We start from the raw sequence: 24,516 nt of genomic DNA on the forward strand, positions 1-24,516 counted from the left end.
TGTGTTGACTCCCTCATTGCTGGGACGGTGATCAATGCCACTGCGGGGCCACTGGGGGTGGAGTGGCCAGCCTCACTCAGCCTGTGTGTAACCCATTGTTTCTAAAGAGCTGCTGGCTGCAGGAGTCACTGAGGTCTCGGGCCAGCTCTGAGTTCTTTGCTGAGATGAAGATGTAACCAAGGAAGGAGCTTGAAAGTGAAAAGGACAGAAAATGAAAGCAGAGAGCATAGGTGACCCGGGTCATACACGGTGGCCACGGAGCAGGAGAGCATCTCCCCTGAGGGATGGGCCAACCACTCGGCTACTGCCCTGACCATAAACGGCTTGGCCTGAGGGATGGGCCAACCACTCGGCTACTCCCCTGACCATAAACGGCTTGGCCAGAGCTCTGGTGGAGCCATCTCTTCTCTTGGCACCCTTACTCTCCCAGTTGGATGTTCCTACAAATGCAAGACACAAGCCAATAACACCAGCAAAAAGTCGAGGTTGCCAAGGGCAGCGTTCGGAGAAGGCTCTTGGGAAGCTGTTGGAAATGGTGAGTGAAACTGAGCATCTTTCCTCTGCCTAGCCTTCATTTCTTTCTATAAACAACAATACCCAGGCTTTTAAAGCTCACATCTTCTAATTCAAATATAATTACCTTCAGTGAAAGGAAGTTAAGGAGCTTGGCTTTTAATTATTTTCCTATTAGTATGAAATTATTTTCCTGTTAGTACGAAATACTAATCATTAAAATATGAAATTATTTTCCTACTGGTATGAAATACTAATCATTAAGAATTCTCATCTGATATTTGCTGATGCCGCCTATATTTTAATATTAAGGTTTTGTTTTTAAAACCCCACCTACAAGGGTGCAGAGTAAATGTTTCAGCTAAACTCATTTCCCAGTTGGAGCAATGAGTCCTTTATCCTTATTTGTTTAGTCTGCCTTTTGCTGTGTGATCCAAAACAGAGAGACTCATAAGTTGCATCAGAAACTGTCCACCTTTCTTACTGACTTGTGGTACATGTTTGGTTGTGACTCAATCAAATGAAGTTTGCTGAGTTAGAAGGGGCTTCTGTGATTCCTTTATTAAAGAGATTAGTAAAAGGGGCTGTTCAGATTTGGAGTTAGGAAGATCTGTGAAATAAGATTTTTTATTTAGACGATCCAGCCTCTTCTTATCCAGCCTCTCCCTATCCAGCCTCTCCCACTGACCAGCTGGGGACCTTGAGAAGCCTGTCTTGGTCTCTTGGTTCCCTCACCCATGATGTAGGGGTGAGAGTGTGCCCCTTGTGGGGATGCGTACAGTGTGTGACACATGGGGCATCCTCAGTCACCGTGAGTAGTTAGCCCATCTCCCCTCATTCCCATCACAAACAGCAGACTCACAATGAGTGACACTCAACCACTGAGCTCCTGATGTCCCTTTGGAACCACTATGTAGATATCAACACAGTGCTTAGACTAGCGATGAGTGTCTTGTACCAAATTCCTGTACTTTGAATATTGTAAATTCATGCAGACAATTGCACCCAACAAGATTGTCCTAGTGACTTCCCTGTGCCTTGCTCCATGCTGGTCAGGCCATGAAGAATATGACACCATGGGATCCCCCACCTGGAATAATTTATAGTTTTGAAGGAGCTGCCACAGACATTAGTTCCTTTGAGTTTATCCCATGAGATAGGCAGGGCAAGTTAACAGTATCCCAGTTTTGAGGATGGAATAACTGCCTGGGAGAATAGATTTGTTATGAAGAAAAGGAAACCAGAGAGCCTGAGTCACTTTCCCCAGGCCACACAGCTACTAAGTGGCAAAGTGGACTTGAATCCAGATCAGGGGACTCCAAGGTCAGAGTTGCCTCGCCCCAATCAGCTTTCTCTCTAAAGGACACTGAGTCAGATTCTTCTCCACCCACATTTACGTGATGTTGTTTTCTCCGTGAGAGTACTGTAGTGTGTTTCTACGAAATAGAAATGTCTTTCTGAAGTTGGCCAAAATCTTCGTCATCCAAATGTTGATAAACAGCACGTGCAGTGGCCCCCTTGTTGCTGCTCCACCCTTCTGTTGTCCCCCAAAGAAAGCTTTGTCCTGGGCCTGCTGACATCAGTAGCTAGTGTTTGCTGATGAGATAAGGCTCTGGGCAGCTGCATTTGATGCCGTGACCAGCCAGCATCCTCTGTGGGCTTGGTCGATGTTAGCATGAAGGTCGGTCCCTTGAGCAAAAAGACCTAAGTAGCTCAGATGTCTTTCTAATACTGTCTTGGAAGAGGAGGTGCAAAGTGCTGTGAGCCTGGGGGCTCCAATTATTCTGAAGAAACTCCAGGAGTCCTGAGGAAGCCTGTGACCTGGGAGAAAGAGGCTGCTGGGACTTCCCTGGTGGTCCATTGGCTAACACTCTGCACTCCCAAAGCAGGGGTCCTGGGTTCTATCCCTGGTCAGGAAACTAGATCCCACATACCGCAACCAAGAGTTTGAATGCCCAAACTTAAAGATCCTGCATGCTATAACTAAGACCCAGCACAGCCCGATAAGTAAATAAATTTTTTTTTTTTCCTAAAAAAAGAAAGAAATAGGCTGTCACCAAAAGACCCAAGTCCTAGTGACAGCCAACGGATCATGTGAACTTGGGCAATCCATTCAAATTCTCATCTCAATTTTCTTTTCTATAAAGTAAGGGTTTCCTGTTGCTAAAAGACAGGGAAGTGAACAGTTGGCACTGAAGGGTGCTGGCCTGCTGGGGCCATCCTGATTGAAAGACAATCTCTGGGGCAGGCGACAGTGGGAACTATACCTTGTAGGTGCTTGAAACATTTTTAGTTGACAAAAGAGTTTCTCATTCATTGACCTCTCTGAATTCCAACCTACCTGAAAGCTAGCTAGAGTAGGTGTTTCATCAATTTTGTATATATTGGTGCTATCGTCTCTAGACCCATCTTCCAGGTTGGATTTGAGTCACATGGACCAATCTCATTTGTCTGTTTTAAGAGATAAGCCCTAACTCTTCTCATTTATCCATGAGGGAATTTCTGAGAAGTCCCTGGGCCTCAGCTTCCTCTTCTGTAAAATGAAGGTCTGAGGTAGACAATCTTGGAGGCACTTCAGTTCTGAAATCTTAGGATTCTCTAATCCATCCCAATCTTCTCATTATTGGCTAACATTTCATTTTAAATCTTAGTAAGCACATTGCTTCTAGAATGACAAAACCAGGTTTCAGAGGCTTCAGGAAGATCAGGAGCTGGAGTTTAAGCCAAGTTGTCAGGGATTGGGGAGGCTGGGGCTGAATGAGAGAGAGCCCGGCCAGGGGGCATGATTCAAGGGTGACTGGACACGGAGAGGGGCCAATCAGGTAGAAACAAGACCACTCCAGCCCCTTGAGCCAGGGGCAGAAACTGTCACCAGCTGAGTTGGAGCAGAGTCCACCCATTTTTCACATCCAGGCAGGAAAGGCACTGGGTAAAGAGCAGCTGGAAGAAACTGACATGAAAGAGTCCAAACTGGAAGGATGGAAGATGGGAACAGGGAGGAGGAAAGAGCCACCAGAGGCCCTGGGCAGGACCTGATCCTGGAAAGTGGACACCTGGGTAGGCTAACAAGTTGGTACCCTATTGAGTCCATGATTTTTTTTTTTAATTTTTATTGGAGTATAGTTGCTTTACAATGTTGGTTAGTTTCTGGCAAAGTGAATCAAATATATATATATCCCCTCTTTTTCTATTTGCTTCCCATTTAGGTCACCTCAGAGCATTGAGTAGAGTTCTCTGTGCTATACAGCAGGTTCTTATTAATTACCTATTTGATACATGCGCTCAGTCACTGAGTCATGTCCAGCTCTTTGCAACTCCGTGGACTGTAGCCTGCCAGGCTCCTCGGTCCATGGAATTTTTCAGGCAAAAATACTGCAGTGGGTTGCCATTTCCTACTTCTGGGGATCTTCCCAATCCAGGGAGCGAACCCATATCTCTTGCGTCTCCTGCATTGGCAGGTGGATTCTTTACCACTAGCACCACGTGCAAAGGTCATTTTATACTTGGTAGTGTGTATAAAGCCCACGATCTTTAAATATGGACCCCATATTTGAGGGAGACGTGAGGCTGGGTTCTACGTGAGGGGAGGTCACAGAGCATTAGCCCCTTTCCTCTGTCATCCCAACCAGCTCAGCTCCAGCCTGAAACCCCTGCCTTGGACTCAGTAAAAAGGGAAACATAGCTTTCTCAAATTCTCCTCCAGTGAGGGAGTTGAAGTGGGAGCCCCTGGGGTCTTACTTCCCACCCCAAGAAGAAGTGGCATCAGTCTACACAGTTTGCTTCCTGAGGGGAGTTCCAGGGAGAGAAAGGAAAAAACAAAACAACTTTCAGCACTCTGCTGAACGTTTCTAGTAATGTTTTTGCTGCCCTTTTGAGTCAGGACCTCTCAGGAAGTAGCTTGACTGGCTGGTCCCTTAAACTGGCCCTGGTGCGGGCCTGGGAGGGGAGGAAGGGGAGGACTGCCTTGATGCTGAGGGGGGATCTCATGACCCCTGACTCACCTGCTCCCCTGCCTCTTCAGGGGCCAAGATTGGGAGGGGAGGCTGGAGCTGACTGAGCCTGTGGGGTCAGCACATTCTCCTCACTTGGTGGAGGGGTCAGACAATGGCCTGGCTGACCATTACTGGAACCTTTAAGGTTTCCTTCTCTCTTGCAGAGTTTTTCACTGAACTTCACACTGCCGGCCAACACGGTGAGTACAGCGGCCCCCGCTTACCAGGTAGGTGAGCAGAGATCAGTGCAGAGTTGACATTGGGCCTCCGGGACACCATCACATAAACCTCATGTAAAGCTGTAATGTTACACAGGTTTCAAAGCACTACAAAGAGCTGGGGGTGCTGAGAGACATATTCTCAATGATAAGAATTATAAATACACGTTTTGAAAAGGAATATAGCAAGAAACCAAAAAACACTTAAATTGCCATCAGCAGAAAACACGGGGGTCACTCCTTCCAGTCCTGTTTGGCCCTACATAAATTTTGACTTCTGTTGTCTTCATACCATGATCTTCTCCCCTGTAATTTTATATAACAAATGTTTTCTATCAGCCTTTATAAAAGTAACTGAGGATGGTCTCATGACATTTCTTCAAGCGAATTATTTAACTAAATGACCAATCACAATTAAGAATTCTTTTGTGATAAGCATAGGTATAAATAAATCCTTGTTGGCACTTAACCTGATTTCCTTAGAATGAAGTTTAGAAGGGAAATCATTGGGTCAAGATGAATGAACATCTTATGGCTCTGGGTTATGACAGTTCCAAGTCCACATGGAGATTTTCAATTGATGATGGCGGACAGTTTCAATCCAGAATTGACCCTCCGTCTTTTGTTCTCCTGTTGTTTAGAAGATAACATGCCAGGATTGTTTTCTGACCAGAATTGCTGCTCTGATGGAACTAGGCATTTTCCTGGCCCAGGTTTTTAGTGGTTTGGGCTATGCCAAGTTTTTCTAAGTCACATAGTTATTCAAAGAAAATAGACTGAGACTGCCAGGAAAGAGGACGCCTAAGCTGGTGCTCACGTGTACTGTAACATGAGGGCAGCGTCCTGGAGAGCACTGGAAATGCAGACCCTCGTGACCCACTGCTGCCTCCTCTGCCCGCACTGGCGACCCTGACCCTATCCCTGACTTCCCGGCCCCTGCTCCACCCTCCTGGTGAAGGCCCTGTCTTCTGAACCTCCCTGACTCACTCAGCTCCCTGCTTCAGCCTCTGCCTATTGTCTGCAGAGGCTGACAGTAGCCTATTGTCAATATTGTCAATAGCCTATTCCCCTATCCTTGTCCTTCCCTGTCCAAATCTTTCAATATGCAACAGGTGGCACTTCCTACCTGGCTACTCGAAGCCAGCCGGTCTGTAGAGATCCCAGGTTCTGTCTTATCCTGGCTTGGCTCAGCCTAGGAAGGTAACTCAAAGAAGCAAGGAGCCGTTGCTTAGGGCCGTGAGGGTGAGGGGGTTAGAGGGAGGCACTAATGCTGCAAGTCAGCACCTTTTGGAGTGTCTTCTTGGTTAACAGCCTATTTCTCTGAGAACTGTCCCTCCTCCCTTTGAATCTATGTAGGACAACAGCCACCCCAGTCTGCCTGGGACTGTCTGGTTTTAGCACTGAATGTGTTGCAACCTAGGCAACTTTTCTGAACAACCAGGACATCTGGCCACCCTATCTGTGATTATATTTCTGCCACATAATCCTTCCCTTTTGGTGTAGCTGGATGCCCTGGAAAGTGGGGGGAGGTGGATGCCAGGTGCGTCAGAGCCTCTCTGCAGGGAGTGGGGAACAGGGCCACATATGCAAGTCAGCCCCTGCTGGGCCACACTGAACTGTCTAGTATGAAAATTAGGGATGGGGTACTGCATTTGTCATGGAAGGCAGAGCCTGGACCCTGAAGTCAGACCACTTGGCATCTACCACTGAGGGCTGTGTGACTCACACAAGTTACTTCACTTCTTTGTGCCTCACTCTTCTCTACTGTAAAATGGGGATCATTTTCGTCCTGCTTCACTGGCTGTTGTGAAGAATAAATGAGCTGATAGAGGGAAAGTATTTGAACAGCCTGGCACATAATAAGTGTTTCATATGCATTTGCTGGTACACTTAGCAGGTGTTCATGAGGGCAGAAAAATCCATCCAGGGAGAGAAAGAAGGAAGCAAACAGGCAGAGAAGAGCACAAGTCAAAGGCCATGCTGTCCAGGAGTGACGGAGCGATCCCAGGAAGAAGGGATCTTTGGTCATGACAGAGTCTCAGGTCCCAGCTCCAGTGCCTGGGGAAGCCAGATTCCCACCACCTGTGGGATCCACGAGGAACCCCTGAATCACTAGAGTTAACTCATTCTGGGAGCGGGGCAAAGGCAGCTCAAATGAATTTCTGTAACCTGAAAGCAGAACATCTTACCTGAAACAATATCTAAGTCTCCCCATCACCCTGAGAAACAGAACACTTTAGGCAAACACAGCATTAGGGTCATATTGTGGGGTGGTGGTGAGACTGTGTTTCAGTAAAACTAAAACCATTTAAGTACCAAGTGTCAATACCAAGTTAAGCAAATATTTCTTTGATCGGAGCTCTCTGGGAAAGAGGTCTAGGCTTGAATGCAAACATCCAAGTTCAGGTTAAATTTATCTGTGAAACCTGGGAGAAGACCCATAACTTCTCTGAGATCTGGATCATTTTTTTTTTTTTTTGTAAAATAGAGAAAACTATCAAAAAGACAAAGCCACTGAAATTCCAATGTACTCACTGAAGTTGATGAGTGAAAGTGAAGTCCCTCTGCTGTGTCCTACTCTTTGTGACCCCCTGGACTGTAGCCCTCCAGGCTCCTCTGTCTATGGGATTTTCTAGGCGAGAAAACTAGAGTAGTTTGCCATTTCCTTCTCCAGGAGATCTTCCCAACCCAGGGGTCGAACCTGGGTCTACTGCAGAGCAGGCAGACTTTTCACTATCTGAGCCACTGGGGAAGCCCATGGTTGATGAGAATATTCAATAAATAACAGGTCTGGCCAGAGCTTTGCCAAGTTTAAAGGAATGATCAAAGCTTCTACTCCTGGTGCACATTTGGTCCTCCAAACAACCCTAGAGGTAGGTGCTCACAGCCCTATTTTATGAATGAAGAAATGAGGCCCATGAGCTTGTGAGTGGAGAAATCAACACCCCATTCCAGAAGGAGACTTAACCCCACACTCCACCACCTAGCATAGCTTACATGAGTTAGTTGCTAACGTGGAACTTTGTGCCCTGAGATTTATCCATCCAGGTAAGACTCTCATCTGAAATATCTCATAAATGGGTAAAATTCAGTGCCCCTCTTTGAGTGGAGCCGTGAACTAGAAACATGTATTCATTCAACATGGAATTATGCCGGGAATATGGATAATTCACAGCTTCAGAGACCTGCCCAAGCCATCTGCTTCACTGTGGTAAGGGAACAAGTAAGGCCTTCTTAGAAACAAGTTGTCTTCCCTTATGGCTCAGATGGTAAAGAATCTGCCTGCAATGCAGGAGACCTGGGTTTAATTCCTGGGTTGGGAAGATACTCTGGAGGAGGAAGTGGCAACCCACTCCATGATTCTCGCCTGGACAGAGGAGCCTAGTGAGCTACAGTCCATGGGGTCACAAAGAGTTGGACACGACGGAGCAACTCACACTTCCTTCCTCCAAGGTCTTCTTAAAGAGCCTGGCTCCACTGGTATTTATATTTTTTCCTTTCTAGCAGTGGGGACAAGTAGGCCCAAAGTGTGCTGGGAAGGGTGTGGGAACTTGGGACAGGATAAAGCCTTTTTGAGTTGTAAAATGTATTATGGCAAATCCACAGGGTGAATAACGAAGCTCTCACCTGAATTTCTGATTTCTCATGCCTTGTAACCGATCGTATTCCTTCTTACCTGGGAAGGATTGAGGAAGGTTCTAGTCCACAGTTGTTGTCTTCTGTTGTTTTTAATAGAAATTTTAGCAAAGGGATATACTTTAGGCATTTACAGCTTAACTTTGGGCAGACTATCTTATATGATGTGCATGCTATAGATTTTGTTCTCTTAAGATGTATGTTCTTTTTCTACACAGACTTCCTCTCCAGTTGTGACTGATGGAAAAGGAACCGTAAGTATGCCACTTAAATTATGGAGCCTTGGTTCAGTCGCTTAGAAACAGGATAATGCTGTACCCATCTTGTGCATTCATTTTGAAGATTAGATGACGTTTGCTATGTGACCTGTCACCAAGCACATAATCTGCTCAACTGTGTTTCTTACAACCAACTCAGTTCGAAAGGGAAGGAGAACGTGAACAATCATAGATGGTTCCACAAAGTCTGGAACAAAAGAAGCTAGACGTGAGAGTACATACTTTCTACTTTCATCAAGATAACACTACTGTTCTTGATAGAAAGATAACACTATCTTTCTACTGTTCAAGATAACACTGAAAAATAGACAAAGCTAAACTACAGTGATAGATTCCAGGATACACATGCAGTGGCTGGATAGGAGCCCAAGAGGGCTTCTCAGGGGCTCGCAACGTTCTGTTTCCTCATCTAGGGGCAGGTTACCTGGATGGGTTCATCACATGACGTCATCAAGCCACATATTTGTAATTTATATACTTTTCTGTGTTTTGTCATGCTTTAACAAAATCACCCCCTCAAAAGTGACGAAGACTCGAGTGTCATATGATCGTTGCACATTTACAGGGCTTCTCAATACTCTCTGCAAGTAATTACAAATATGAAAACTTATGGGGCTACGAGCATGGCTACTTCCACTCGGATCAAAGCAAATGTGAATTTGGAAATTAATCAGTTCATGCATTTATTGTACATAAATTAAAAAAATTCATATCAAAATGGTGTGGTATACAGTAAAACTTTTTGGTATATATTTTACTTTTTGCTGAACTAACAGATAAGGATGCTAATTTTTGCTTTGAACTGTTTTTCAGCTTTTCCTGTATTGATACGACACACATTTCTGTTTCTAGGAATGGCCTGTTCATATGTTTGTCCAATTTTCTATTGAATTATTATCCTTTTCCTATCAATTTAAACAACGTGAATTAAGTATAATGAAAATCAGCCATTTGTCATGTACATTGGAAAGAATTTTTCACTGTATTTCATTCCCCCTTTGATTTTGTGTAGGACACTGAGAATCCATGCAGAGTTTTGTTTTAATTTTAATCTTTTGAACTCTTCCCTTTTTTTCTGGGAGAACCTGACTGTTTTCTCTGTGCAGGACTGTGGGCCTTCTCTTGGGTTAGCAGCAAGCATCCCGTCCCTGGTGGCCACGGCCCTGCTGGTAGCCTTACTGTTTACTCTGATTCACCGAAGAAGAAGCAGCAGTGAGTCCACTGAGGTGACTGGCAGTTTCTTTGGGTCGCGACATGTTGGCGGGAATCAGTATTCAATGAACTGGCTTTGGGCTGGGGGTGTCAGGACTTGTGTCTGTTTTCTGAGGACACAAGGGTGGATGTTTCTGAGCCTCAGTTTCTGCCTCAGACTCAGACCCTCCCGGCAGAGCTGATATATCATCCAATCCTCAGGTCCCTTGACAGTACTGGGGTGGCACAAGTAGGAGCAGAGAGGGATGCTTGTTGCCATGGAAACACGTCTGTGCAGTGAGTGTGTTTTCTAACCTTGAGAAACAAGGACACAAGCTTCTCAAAGAAAATGGAGGTGAACTTACCAAAGACGAGAGACAGTTGCTGAGCTGTCCATCACAAGGATATGTCCAGGAGCATGTGACTCTATTTATCTTTGTACTTTTTCTACATCCTAACACACATCGGTCACACACGTCTGACCCCACCCGTTACAAATACCAGAGTTCTCTGGAGACCAGGCTCAGAATTCAAGGGCCACTCTGACCCATATCCAACCAGAGGCCATGGTTGTGATACAGTGGTATTGTGTGGTCTCTGTGTTCTAATTCCATCCTTATTTATAAGCATTTCTGATTGTTCTCACACTGGTGTTGCTGCTGCTGCTGCTGCTAAGTCGCTTCAGTCATGTCTGACTCTGTGCGACCCCATAGACAGCAGCCCACCAGGCTCCCCCGTCCCTGGGATTCTCCAGGCAAGAACACTGGAGTGGGTTGCCATTTCCTTCTCCAATGCAGGAAAGTGAAAAGTGAAAGTGAAAGTGAAGTCGAGTCTGACTCGTAGCGACCCCATGAACTGCAGCCTACCAGGCTCCTCCATCCATGGTATTTTCCAGGCAAGAGTACTGGAGACTAAAGTAGAGGGGATAGTATAAAGAATCTAGTTATCCACAGCGGCCAATCTCGTTTCATTTCTACTCCCACCCACTTCTCCACAGTGTCAACCTATATTATTTCTCAAGTAACTCACAATGGTATCTCTTGTTTGTGGTTTTTTAGGGGCCAGTTATTATCCTTTTGTTTATTTTGGTTTTTTTTTTGTTGTTTTTTCTAATTTTTATTTTTAAACTTTACATAATTGTATTAGTTTTGCCAAATATCAAAATGAATCCACCACAGGTATACATGTGTTCCCCATCCCGAACCCTCCTCCCTCCTCCCTCCCCATACCATCCCTCTGGGCCGTCCCAGTGCACCAGCCCCAAGCATCCAGCATCGTGCATCGAACCTGGACTGGTAACTCGTTTCCTACATGATATTTTACATGTTTCAATGCCACTCTCCCAAATCTTCCCACCCTCTCCCTCTCCCACAGAGTCCATAAGACTGTTCTATACATCAGTGTCTCTTTTGCTGTCTCGTACACCGGGTTATTGTTACCATCTTTCTAAATTCCATATATATGCGTTAGTATACTGTATTTATGTTTTTCCTTCTGGCTTACTTCACTCTGTATAATAGGCTCCAGTTTCATCCACCTCATTAGAACTGATTCAAATGTATTCTTTTTAATGGCTGAGTAATACTCCATTGTGTATATGTACCACAGCTTTCTTATCCATTCATCTGCTGATGGACATCTAGGTTGCTTCCATGTCCTGGCTATTATAAACAGTGCTGCGATGAACATTGGGGTACACGTGCCTCTTTCCCTTCTGGTTTCCTCAGTGTGTATGCCCAGCAGTGGGGTTGCTGGATCATAAGGCAGTTCTATTTCCAGTTTTTTAAGGAATCTCCACACTGTTCTCCATAGTGGCTGTACTAGTTTGCATTCCCACCAACAGTGTAAGAGGGTTCCCTTTTCTCCACACCCTCTCCAGCATTTATTATTTGTAGACTTTTGGATCGCAGCCATTCTGACTGGTGTGAAATGGTACCTCATAGTGGTTTTGATTTGCATTTCTCTGATAATGAGTGATGTTGAGCATCTTTTCATGTGTTTGTTAGCCATCTGTATGTCTTCTTTGGAGAAATGTCTATTTAGTTCTTTGGCCCATTTTTTGATTGGGTCGTTTATTTTTCTGGAGTTGAGCTGTAGGAGTTGCTTGTATATTTTTGAGATTAGTTGTTTGTCGGTTGCTTCATTTGCTATTATTTTCTCCCATTCTGAAGGCTGTCTTTTCACCTTGCTAATAGTTTCCTTTGATGTGCAGAAGCTTTTAAGGTTAATTAGGTCCCATTTGTTTATTTTTGCTTTTATTTCCAATATTCTGGGAGGTGGGTCATAGAGGATCCTGCTGTGATGTATGTCAGAGAGTGTTTTGCCTATGTTCTCCTCTAGGAGTTTTATAGTTTCTGGTCTTACATTTAGATCTTTAATCCATTTTGAGTTTATTTTTGTGTATGGTGTTAGAAAGTGGTCCAGTTTCATTCTTTTACAAGTGGTTGACCAGATTTCCCAGCACCACTTGTTAAAGAGATTGTCTTTAATCCATTGTATATTCTTGCCTCCTTTGTCAAAGATGAGGTGTCCATATGTGCGTGGATTTATCTCTGGGCTTTCTATTTTATTCCATTGATCAATATTTCTGTCTTTGTGCCAGTACCATACTGTCTTGATAACTGTGGCTTTGTAGTAGAGCCTGAAGTCAGGTAGGTTGATTCCTCCAGTTCCATTCTTCTTTCTCAAGATCGCTTTGGCTATTCGAGGTTTTTTGTATTTCCATACAAATTGTGAAATTATTTGTTCTAGCTCTGTGAAGAATACTGTTGGTAGCTTGATAGGGATTGCGTTGAATCTATAAATTGCTTTGGGTAGTATACTCATTTTCACTATATTGATTCTTCCAATCCATGAACATGGTATATTTCTCCATCTATTAGTGTCCTCTTTGATTTCTTTCACCAGTGTTTTATAGTTTTCTATATATAGGTCTTTAGTTTCTTTAGGTAGATATATTCCTAAGTATTTTATTCTTTTCGTTGCAATGGTGAATGGAATTGTTTCCTTAATTTCTCTTTCTGTTTTCTCATTATTAGTGTATAGGAATGCAAGGGATTTCTGTGTTGATTTTATATCCTGCAACTTTACTATAGTCATTGATTATTTCTAGTAATTTTCTGGTGGAATCTTTAGGGTTTTCTATGTAGAGGATCATGTCATCTGCAAATAGTGAGAGTTTTACTTCTTCTTTTCCAATTTGGATTCCTTTTATTTTGTTTTTAAAGCACTCTACTGATCCTAATGTGTGGCTAGGTTTAAGAACCACTGATTTTAATCATGGTCATAGGCAAATGTTGTAACCTTTCATTTCTTCTTCTTTTTTATTTTATTCTTAACCAACTTAGGAAAGTGAGAGGCCTTGTGAAATTACAGAAATCTATGACAGTCCCCAGATAGCTGAGGTAAGAACTCTTGGTTATAGTCACTATACATCATTCACACAACAAACAAGCTAAGGGTCTTCAGGCCTGTTGTGTACAGGAGCACAGTGTGAGCACAGAGGAGGTTCTCATTATACTTCTATTGGCTGGACAGGAATTTAAGGTTGAATTCCTATTAGAAAACTAATTTACTATTATTTGTTCCACTGACAAAAGAGAAAACCGTGTGATCATTTCCAGAGGAGATGAGAGTTCGAAAACATTAAACAGCCATTTGTGATATGAATTCCGAGCAAACTAAAAATTTTAAAGGAATTTTTTTAACTTGAAACAAGACATCTTTTTAAAAAAAAAAAAAAATCACAGCAAATATCATACCTAAAGGTGAAATGTTAATGATTCTCTTTCAGATCAGAAGTGAAACAAGGATGCTCACTGTTTCCATTTCTACTGAGATATTACATTTTGGTCCTAGCCAGGGCAGCATGTTGAGAAAAAAAAGTAGAAATTAACTCAATGAAGTGGAATTCTTTCACAGTGTATACGTATGTCAAATAATCACACTGTACTCTTTAAATATCCTTCATTTGTCAAGTATACCTCAACAAAGAGGAAAAGAAAAAAGAAGCAGAAAGCATAAAACTGTAAAAGAAGAAAGAAAAGTGTCATTATTTGCAGATAATATGATTATCTACATAAAAAGCCAAATTATCTACAGATATATCGCTAGAATTAGCAAGATATTTTAACAAGTTTACTGGAGGTAAAAGTCAATATTAAAGAGTAATTTTTGTTTCTAAAAATCAGTAACAATTAATTTTAAAAAGTAATTTTTTAAAAATACAATTTTATAGTGGTAATAAAAATATATAGAATGATGAGGAATCAATCTAACAAAAACATATAATCCTTTCATGGAGAATAATAAAATTTCAGTAAAAGATATTTAAATAAAACCTCAATAATGGGAGTTTATACACAATGCTCCTGGATTGAAGAACTCAATAGTATATAGATATCAAACAACTTCAAATTGATCTGTATATTACAATATAAATTTTAACAGGTATTTTTCACAGAACTCAATAGGGTGCTTCTAAAATTCATATAGAAAAAAAGACAGGAAAAAATTTAAGTACCAAAACAACAGATAGAACAAATAGCAAACAAATAGGAAGATAATAGATTAAAACCCATCCAGTGATGATGTTCAATGTCTTTAAAACTATGTTTCAAATGTTTTGTCTGAAGGTTGGTTGTTTCAGGTGGGAGGGTAAATCTGGTTGCTGTTACTCCAACTTGGCCAGAAGCAAAAGTCTTTGATGTATTTTTTTTTTTAAACCTGTTTGTTTTCTAAAGAATCCTAGGAGGTTACCTACCCAGGAGAAGAATATGATGGGAGGAGGAGAAGCCCACATATATGTGAAGACAGTATCAGGAAGTGAGGAGTCCATGCGTGACACTTACCGCCCTCCTGTTGAAGTGGAGAGAAGGAGGGGCCTGTGGTGGCTTATTCCAAGACTGAGCCTGGAGTGATGAAGCGAGCCAAGGAGCAGAGCTGGAGCTGGAAGCAAGCTAAACACACAGGGATAGATCGTGCCTGGAGCGAGTAGAGAAGCCAAGCTGCTTCTTAACCACTCCAAACTTCATTTGCAGATCTGGAAAACTTAGGGGTTGATTTTATTCTTTAAGCGACTGATCTGATACAGTACATTCTGACTCTCAGACCTTGTGGTTTAATAATCAGTGAAGTCGCTGTGCATTCAAAGGAGCCCTTGAACCCTGCTCCTGACCCCACATGGGGATTTGCTTTTCTTTATGATTTGGGGAAAAGAGTTTGATTTCTCAGTGGCTCACCTTTTCATCTTTTTTCACATCCATTTTCTCAAAAATGCCATTAGACCTGGCTTCCATGGACAGGTTGGCCAAGGCTAACATGGTGCAGGTTGGGATAAATAATATAATATAATATAAATAATATAAATGATACTCAAGGGGGACATGTGAGAAGGAGCAGTTCTTTATCTCTGAACACCTCAGGGTAGAAATCAGGGGGAGCCACATGTTCCCTGACCACAGGGGAAGCCCGTGGCTGGGTCATTCATCACTCTCTCTTGTGATCAGAGAGTATTCAAAGTTTGTGAGCACATGTGTGTGCTGAGGGTAAAGAGGGTGGAAGGAAGGCAGAGATTACTTCAAAAGATTATTAGAAAGAGGGGCTGTACCTATTTTGTGGGAATAGAGAGAAAGGTCCAAGTCCTTGGACCATCAATGGGGAAAAACTCATGAGCAGGAAGTACTCTGGGTGGGTGAACACAGGACCAAAGGGATGATCCAGGCACCAGCCTGACTGTCATCTGAGGGGAGCCCATGAACAGCGGCAGCTGGATCAGGTGAGGTGTTCACCATCGCTCCTGGGAGGAGGCTTCTGGGAACCCTGGTTCCCCTAGTGCAGGCTCATTGTTCCCTGATGGGAGAACCTGGGTCCAGGAGATCCCGGGTCTGCCCACCAGCTGCACGGGCCCCCTTGAAGAGCTGTGGAGATACTCCTTTCTCACATGGGGCCCCTAAATGCTCAAACACGGCTCCTCTGATTTAAACAACCCAGGACAGGTTCCGCACACCCCATCACTGCCATGCCAGCACGTGCTCTTCAGAGTTCCTTGTGAAATTCATTTTGTGCTAAGTCCCCTGAGTCTAGACCTGTTAACAAGCAGATCTGGCTGTGTTTAAGCAGACCTGCCCAGTGATCCAGGTGCTACTTCTCTTACCTGTTGAGAAGGACCTTGAATTTGCTGAGAACATGATTGTGGCCCTGGCCTTGACACTCATAAGTGTGAGCTCTGGGGCAGATCATGGACCTTAGCTCTGTAGGTACAAAATGGAGACTGTTCTTCCTTTTACCCTTAGGAGTGTTGTGAGGGTGAACAGAAACATGACTGATAGTCTATAAAGTAAGGTGTGACTTATATTTTGGACCACTTATTTTATGTAATTCTGCTTACAATCCATTGCTTATTACCTTATTTTAAATGGTTTCTACTAAACTATCAAGGTTCAATATTTCTTTCACCTTTTTTCTGCTGTGATGCACAAGGGCTTATTTTGGAATAAAGTGAAAAGCAAAAATGAGCATTCTTGTGGCCCTCCAACATGTCTGTGGTTTTTCTTTGCCTATATTAAAACATATGACATTGGCCCTAGAGTTGGAATCAAGATCATCTCCAGGATATAGCTGGTGCTAGCACTTTGTCGGCTCGGCTGATGATGGAGATGTTCAAGTTGTTTACAGAGGGCAGCCCAGGTTGTGAGCAAAATGCTGAGACTGGAAGTCAGAAGCTCTGGCTCCCCAACCTAGGGCCTGTGCTAGCATTGGGATGGCCTTGGCCAGTCATGTTCTAGAAAATGCAAACGAATTAATAGTGACAGAAAGTGTATCAACCATTGCCTGGGGATGGTGGGGTGAGGAAAGGTGGAGGGAGAGATTCCAAAGGGCCACAGAGAAACTCTAAGGGGTAATGGATATCTTCTCCATCTTGATTGTGGTGATAACTTTATGGGTGTGTCACATGTCAACACTTTTTAATGGTACACTTTAAACATACAATTATTGTATCTCAGTTATACCACTATAAAGCTGTTTTTAAAAAAATAGCATCCAAAGCACACAGAGCAATAATCTCTGCCCTCTGGGTTTTGCTTTGTTTTTTTTATTTGACCAGATGGGGTCACAGAGAAGGCAATGGCAACCCACTCCAGTACTCTTGCCTGGAAAATCCCATGGACGGAGGAGCCTGGTGGGCTGCAGTCCATGGGGTCGTGAAGAGTCGGACACAACTGAACGACTTCACTTTCACTTTTCACTTTAATGCATTGGAGAAGGAAATGGCAACCCATGTTGGGGTCCTTTAATGGACCAGAACCTGGTGGTCCAGAGTCGATGATAAGAAAGTGAAAGAAGGAAAGAGGCTAATATTCCCTGGGTTATGCAGGGAGCCTTCGTGCTCCAGGGGATCAGCCAATAGAGAGATAGAAGGAAGGCTACAGGGACCCAAGTCTCTGGTGGAGCAAGCGTGCTTTATTGAATTCTGTGTGAGTATATATACCATATTACAAGGTGGCTTCTTCAGATAAAGATCAGAAGACCAGACTTTACAAGTTACCAAGGAGACAAGGAGCAATAGAGGCCATAAGGCCAAAAGGCAATCCAAATTAAAAGAGGGTCATAGATAGTCCCTTTCACCGTATGGAAAGGCTAATGAAGGGAATCCTATGCAAGCATCCCATCTCTATGATCTCAGTCCTGGGACTGGCTTGCCACTCCTCTCTCTCCTGACAGGAACTGATAAGGAACAGAGGGCTCAAGAGAGATAGGAAACAGCACACAGGAATCCTACTGTTAAACATTCCCTGACAAACCCACTCCAGTGTTCTTGCCTGGAGAATCCCAGGGACGGCAGAGCCTGGTGGGCTGCCATCTATGGGGTCGCACAGAGTCGGACACGACTGAAGCGACTTAGCAGCAGACGGGGTTAGGATCTTCATTGCTTAGGGCAAGCTCTTGGTTGTGGCATGCAGGATCTAAGTTCCCTGATCAGGGATCGAACCCAAACCTCTTGGGTTGGGAGCTCAGAGTCTTAACCACTAGACCACCAGGGAAATCCCAACCTCTCTTTTTTCAGTCTGCATTTTGCCAGGAGAACAAGAGGATATGGGAATGTGGTTGGTGTCCTTTCTAGGACAAGCACAGTCTTCCTCTGGAGAAGTTGGAATTACACAAAAATAGATTCACATACTTGGTGCCTAAAAGGGAGAATGAAATCCACTCTCAAGAGCTTTCAGTGTCATCCTGAACTGAGGACCCGAAAACCTCCCCAAACCACGCACAATGTAGAAGCACTTTACCTGAAGGAATGATGGGTGAATTATCCAAACTTGAGGCAAAATCAGAATTCCTTTAAACCTAGGTTTAAGAAGATATGAATTCCCTGAAATTGTATGCAAATTTTATATGAATAATCATTACTCATAGGATGAGATTCCATTAATCTCTTCAGATTCTCAAAGCAATCTGTAATACCCCTACCAACAGTTAAATATAAACAGTGATAATTACAGCTGAAGGTTAGTGACAAAGATATCAAATTCAACCTTTCTTAAGTGACTTGTTGCCACACTTTTAATACAAACTGACTTGAAATTAGTAATGGTTGTGCCTTTTTAGTTTTATAGAAAAAGGAAAACGGAGTGAAAAAAATTAAACTTTCCTATATAGATGCCTGTTTACATGAAAGTCATGGAGATTGTTTGTTAAGAATACCTCATAAGAATTATAGACAAGAAGGCTGAGTGTGGGTTTTAGTGTACTTCACACTAGATGCGTCATGTTGGAAACTCCGTCAGCCTCCAAGGGGGATCCTGTCCATTATCATCTTCATCATTAATTTTGCAGCAAGAAGGTAGAGATGGTAAAAGTAACCTCACGTCATTCTGCTTCCTGCTCCTGGGTTAGGGAAGGCTAAACACATTTTTGGACTTGTTTCTTGTGAGAATGTTATACTCTACATACCAGCGACATGTAGGATGTAAAATGCATTGCAGTTTTGTTCAAAAGGCCATGAAGAGTCTTTTTCATTTCCAGCTGCAGTATAGGAGCTGGGTTTCTCTAAAGAATAGAATATTTTTGTCCTTGGATTTACAACACCAGTCCATGAGAGACTGATTTGGGTTCTTATATCATATGCCTGCTTTTCTGGGAAGTAGTCCTCAGGTTCCCGAACTATGCCCAGATTATATGAAAAAGACTAATCCCTATTACATTTATAGCACTTTTTAGTTTTCAAAGCACTTTTCATGCATTATTTTGTTTGATTTTTTACACCAAATCCAGGAGGTAATGTAGTGTGGGTGTTACTCATGCCTGTTTTACAGATGAGAAAACTGAAACTCTACAAAGATAATTTTATTGGTCCTCGAGATTGTAAAGCAAATTGGTTTCAGAGATGATTTAACTTTGCAAAAAGAGTTAAGAATAATGAATTTAATTGATGATGGAGACAGGTTTCTGTACTGTTCTGGGTCCTTTGATATACACATTGCAAGGAAAGGTTTAAAACATGATAGTGTGAATTAATTGATAAAAAGTGCATTCAAAACAGATAAAATTGACTCCCACTATGGCTCCCATCTGTCCCTAAGAGATGAAGGTCAGGGAGTACCTGAAAGTCCTTGTAAAGTAGCCTTTGACTTCCAAGAAACTACCAAAGTCATGGGACAGGGCCCTTGCCCCTATCACCGTCAGGCTCGTGCGTAGAGAGTTTCAGCTGGTGTAGCTGGTCCCGGCCAGATCCAGACAGTCTCAGGTTTGGGAGTCCAAGAACCAGCACACTGGTCCTAATCTTTACTACCTCCTGTTCTGGCTTCAGGGGCTTGGTACTTACTGGTACAAACCACCGCATGTGAAGTCCTGGCAGTGTACAGATAGGTCACTTTCCAAGGGAAGTAACTTGCTCTTTGTTGTTGCTGCTGTTGTCATCTAGTGGCCTGGTCGTGTCCAACTCTGTCTCTTTTGCAACCCTGTGGACTGTAGCCCACCAGCCTCCTCTGTCCATGGGATTTCCCAGGCAAGAATACTGGAGTGGGTTGCCATTTCCCTCTCCAGGGGATCTTCCCCACCCAGGGATTGAACCTGTGTCTCCCCGCTGAGACACTAGATGTCCTTCCGAGTCCAAGGGATCACAGATGAAGCACTTTACAGTGTTAGCTCACCTATCCTCCAGCAGAGGCAAAGGGAGGAACCATTACCATCTTGATTTCACAAAAGAGGAAATCGAGGATCAGAGAGGTTAGGTAACTTGTTCAAGGTCACACAGCTAGTAATTAGGAAGCCTGGCCTATGTGCATATTTTCTGCTGAATCAACAGAAACTCTGGCATTAACTGTGTGACGTTGGGCAGGCCAAGTCTTCTTTCCAGACCTTTGTTCGTCACCTGCACAGCAAGAAGGGTAGACTAGGATGTTTCCGAGTTCCTGCTCAATAATCTTGGGCTTCTGACTTGTGTTTTTATTGTAGTAATACTTGCTGTTGACGGTTCTTTTTTTCTGCCACCAGAGGGTGCTCTGCTCCCAAAGCAGGAGGCACTGGGGAAGGCTGAGTTCCAATTAATAGTTGACACCCTGATAGATAAAATTCTGATCAAAAGCAAAAATTCCTGTGTAGCTTTAAGAATTTGTGGAATTCTTAACAAGCCTTTCCAACTAAGAAAATTAGCTCAAGAAACCCCTTAGAATTTTTTGCTGTTCTCACGGGGTAACTCCTCCCTCATGGACCTCCTGGGGCTTTTGTATGATGAGGACCTTGAGAGCCTCAGCACAGGGCAGTTGGTGTGTTAAAGCAAGCAGCCCACCTGCACGTTTCCCAGGCATCAGCTCCTCCTTCCTGTGCTCCTCTCTCCTCTCTCCCAGTTCTTGCCATGTCCCCATCCCACTGGTAATATTTATTACATGTTTTCCCTTACACTGATTTTCTTTTTTTACTTACATGTACTCAAAAGGGAAGCTTTCTGCCACTACCATAAATGGAAAAGCATTACTTTTGTAACACATATGAAAATAAATAGCTTTCTAGAATATAAGTCCCATACTTATAATCAGAGAGGTTTTTAAGTTCTATCCATGTCCTATGTCTAGATGAATGAGTTACCTAGTAGGCACTCAATGAATATATAATAAATAGGTCATATAGATATTAATCTACATGCTACCTAAATGATCTCAAATATCATATGTGGGCAATACTGGGGCAGTGGAAGAGACTACAAGAAAACCTGGTAGATTTGGGGAGTTGAGGCTGATGAACATGACCTGCCATGTGATCAGACCATGAGCCCTTTCTCAGGGGGAGTGGCTGCGTCCACTCCCCACCCCACCCCCGTTTCCCCAGCTCACCTTTGCCAGAAACCCCAGGTGTATATACCCGAAGCCTGGTCCAGTGTACAACTGTGTTCAACCTGAACCATCAGGAGAGGCAAAAAGTCTTCATCTGCCACTTCACATCCTCTAGAATCACTCTCATCAAAAACAAGCAAATCAAAAAACAACAGAAAACCAAAAGAGAAAATAAATCTTGGCAAGGATGTGGAGAAACTAGAAACCTTGTATACCGCTGGTAGAAAGGCAAAATGGTGCAGCCACTACAGAAAAGAGTAAGTGGTTCCTCCGTAAAGTATAGATTTACCCTGTGATCCAGCAACTCCCCTTCTAGGTTTATATTTAAAAGCAAGCAGGGTCTTAAAGAGATACTGTATAGCAGTGTTCACAGGGCACGATTCACAATAGCCAAAAGGTGGAAAGAACCCAAATGCCCATCAACTGATGAGTGAATAAATAAAATGTGGCATATTAGATATACAATGGACTATTACTTGGCCTTCTAAAGGGATGATAGGCTTCCGTGGTAGCTTGGTCAGTAAAGAATCTGCCTTCTCTGTGCAGGAGATCCAGGTTCCATCCCTGGACCAGGAAGATCCCCTGGAGAAGGAAATGGCAACCCGCCCCAGTATTCTTGCCTGGAAAAATCCTATGGAGAGAGGAGCCTGGGGGGATACAGTCAATGGGGTCACATAGAGTAGGACACGGCTTAGTGACTAAACCACCACCAAAGGGATGATGGCTACACCTAGATGAACCTTGAAAACATTATGCTAAGCAAAATAAGCCAGAAACAAAACAAGTACTGTATGATTCACTTACATGAGGTACCCAGAAGAGGCAAATTCATACAGAAAGAAATTAGAACTGAGGTTACCAGGGGCCCAGGGGAAGGGGAATTGGGGAGTTATTGTTTAATGAACACAGAGTTTCCGTTTAGGGTGGTGAGGCATTTCTGGAAACGAATGGTGACAACAGTTGCACAACTTGAAAAGCACTTGCCCACTGGGGTTTGCTTGCTCCCGTGTCTCGGCTGGCATGGTGAGAAGGAGAGGGCTGGGTTACCCCAAGGGTCCCAGGGGCAGGAGGAGGATGAATCAGAGAAGCAGAAGCCTGCCTAGCTCAGCCAAACACCCAGCTCGCATGCAGAGCTGTTCTGTGTTACGCAACTGAGTTTGGGGATAGTTTGCTTTGGGGGCAATACTAGCTGATACACACCCCACCCCCAGGCTCCAGCACCAGGAAGGGAAGGAGGCTCTTTGCCTGTGCCCAGGGCAGGGGATCATGCTTCTCTAGGGGGTCCCGAATCTCGCCATCCTCTCTTCTGAGGGAGCTAGAAGGAAGGGGCTGGGACCACGGGGAGGCTTCCCAGTCCTCTAGCAGGCTGGGGACACAGAAGCAGCTGGAACAGATGGCCTTTAGGGTCCTTTCCAGTCACAGAGTCGATGCCCTCCTAGAGGAGGCCGGCATTCCGAATGGGTCTGCAACCTTGCAGTTCCAAAGGCTGCCTCCCTTCCCATGGGTACCATAAGGTGAAGAGGGCAAGAGAGATCAGCTCCTTGGAAAGACTCAGAGATGGCCATTTGGGAGATTGTGCTTCCTTCTGTGTGAAGGCAGTGAGAATACATTCCACACGTGGCCTCCTGCCAGGACGTGTAGGGGCACAGCTGCTTTGAGAAGCAGGCTTTGACCTCAGCTGAGAGTCAGTCCCTCTCCTCCAGAAACCCCCCTTACAATCTCTGACCTTCTAATGAAACCTCTTCCTCCTCTCAAGGTAAACCTTACATCGTTATTCTTTCATTTTGTTACATTTTTGCTTAAGAATATTTTAAAATATGTGAGAGAATAAAAAGACTCAGCCATCTTGTTTTTTCCTATTTTTATTGGAAGTATACAGTATTTCAGCTACACTGTGGGCAAAGTGGGCTTTGATGAACTTCCCTGGAAATGAGCCACCAATTCCAACACTGTTTCTATGGAAAATGCATTGCGAGTTCTACACATCAGTCCTGCAAATGGCTTGCCAGAGCATAACCCAGGGGGTGCCTGATCACGTTTCCAAAACTACTTATTTCTAGAAGCAATCTACATCTTGGTAAAATGTAAAGAATCCCAAACTTGACTAAGGCATCTTTCATTATAATATGAAGCATAATTTGTCTAACCTGAAAAAAAGAACAGAAAAGAAAAAAGTTGACAGCTTTCTCCTAAGCATTTCTTTCCCATGGTTCAATGTAGTCCAATCCCAGATGTGCAAAGATTTCTTCTTCACTTTCCGCTTTGAGAAATACCCTCTGAAAGCATAAGAAGACATATGTGCACTATGATATTTTTGTTAAGTATCCCCGAGCTGACATAGTAAAAACGTTACTTGTAAAATTGTCTTGTCAGAATGAATTACTGCCAAAACACAGTTCCCCTGATTCTGAGGATAAAAATTCATTTTACCTGACTTCTGTAATTTTTATATTTTCACCCTCCAAAAACTTAATGAATTAAGGTAAAATTATGACAGCCTTATATATTCAACTAGAAGCATTTGATACTTTTCCTATTGGTCTGTAGTGTTCATTAGAACTACCTGAAGGAGCCTGTTAAAAGAATGTTGAAAACGGAGCTGTAACCCAGCCCAACGAAATCAGAAGATCCAGAGAGTTCTTGTTATTCATCTGTTTAAGGGGTCTGGGAAATTCTCACGTGCAGCCAGAATTACATGTAAGGAGGAAGGGCGATCATGGGATGCTTGGAGATGCCAGATTCTCCTCCTGGCCTTCCACCCTGCCCCACTCCCACCAGGCTCCCAACCCCACGGTCTGTTACATCGAGCAGCACTTCCCCTCCAGTGCTTCTTGTCTATAGCACAACGTTGGGCACATAGGAGGCACTCTCTTACTTTGAACTATTTGTTACGTGTCAGTTTGTAAGTTTCCTAGATCATGTTAGGTGAAGCTGCCTCCACTCATATGCTACATAACTGAGGCTTTCTTGCCAGCATCCACAGCCCTCTCTTAGGACAGCAGCACCTTGATTTCTCTTTGGAAAACCACACCTCCCTATTCTCAGTCTCTGAGGGTCACCTCCAAGGAGGGGCACATGACACAAGCCTGATCAATCAGAGCCATGGAAAGGGGTTCAAGGATGGCTACAAGGCCCAGGTCTGGCCTGTGAGCATTAGCTAGGGCTTGCTGGAACTATTAGGAAAGAAGTTCTTTTCTGTTGGCATAGCTAAGCTAGAAGGATAGGATTCACGGGAAAACCTGCCTGAGAGTGACACCGACACTGAGGGAAAATTGCATGAGCACCTGGATACAGCCACACCTGAAGCCCATGTTACCCCAGATGCCACAGTACATAAGCCAATTTTTTTTTTTTTTTT

General features: G+C 43.6%; 2 protein-coding genes across 6 annotated transcripts in view; one reads left to right on the forward strand and one right to left on the reverse strand.

Annotated features, from left to right (window-relative positions):
• The first annotated feature begins 26 nt into the window (after nt 1-26).
• On the forward strand, nt 27-16,346 carry OPALIN (oligodendrocytic myelin paranodal and inner loop protein). Of its 5 annotated transcripts, none has more exons than XM_027528578.1 (7): nt 27-535; nt 4,670-4,732; nt 8,099-8,203; nt 8,578-8,613; nt 9,744-9,863; nt 13,176-13,232; nt 14,571-16,346. In XM_027528578.1, exons 1-7 carry the CDS (start codon nt 533-535, stop codon nt 14,745-14,747), a joined length of 561 nt encoding a protein of 186 aa, XP_027384379.1. In that variant the 5' UTR covers nt 27-532; the 3' UTR covers nt 14,748-16,346. The 5 variants fall into 5 exon arrangements, with proteins under 5 accessions (XP_027384379.1, XP_027384380.1, XP_027384381.1 ...); XM_027528579.1 differs by having other exon boundaries at nt 28-535; nt 4,670-4,705; XM_027528580.1 differs by lacking the exon at nt 8,099-8,203 and having other exon boundaries at nt 49-535.
• Nucleotides 16,347-23,004: 6,658 nt separating this feature from the next.
• The window catches only part of DNTT (DNA nucleotidylexotransferase), a 32,738-nt gene continuing 31,226 nt past the window's right edge, over nt 23,005-24,516 (reverse strand). Inside the window, exon 11 of the mRNA XM_027529037.1 lies at nt 23,005-23,434. Coding sequence (XP_027384838.1) covers nt 23,348-23,434 — 87 coding nt within the window. The 3' untranslated portion in view covers nt 23,005-23,347. The remainder of the gene's footprint in view (nt 23,435-24,516) is intronic.

The sequence above is a fragment of the Bos indicus x Bos taurus genome, chromosome 26 (assembly GCF_003369695.1).
Source record: "Bos indicus x Bos taurus breed Angus x Brahman F1 hybrid chromosome 26, Bos_hybrid_MaternalHap_v2.0, whole genome shotgun sequence".
NCBI lineage: Eukaryota > Metazoa > Chordata > Mammalia > Artiodactyla > Bovidae > Bos > Bos indicus x Bos taurus.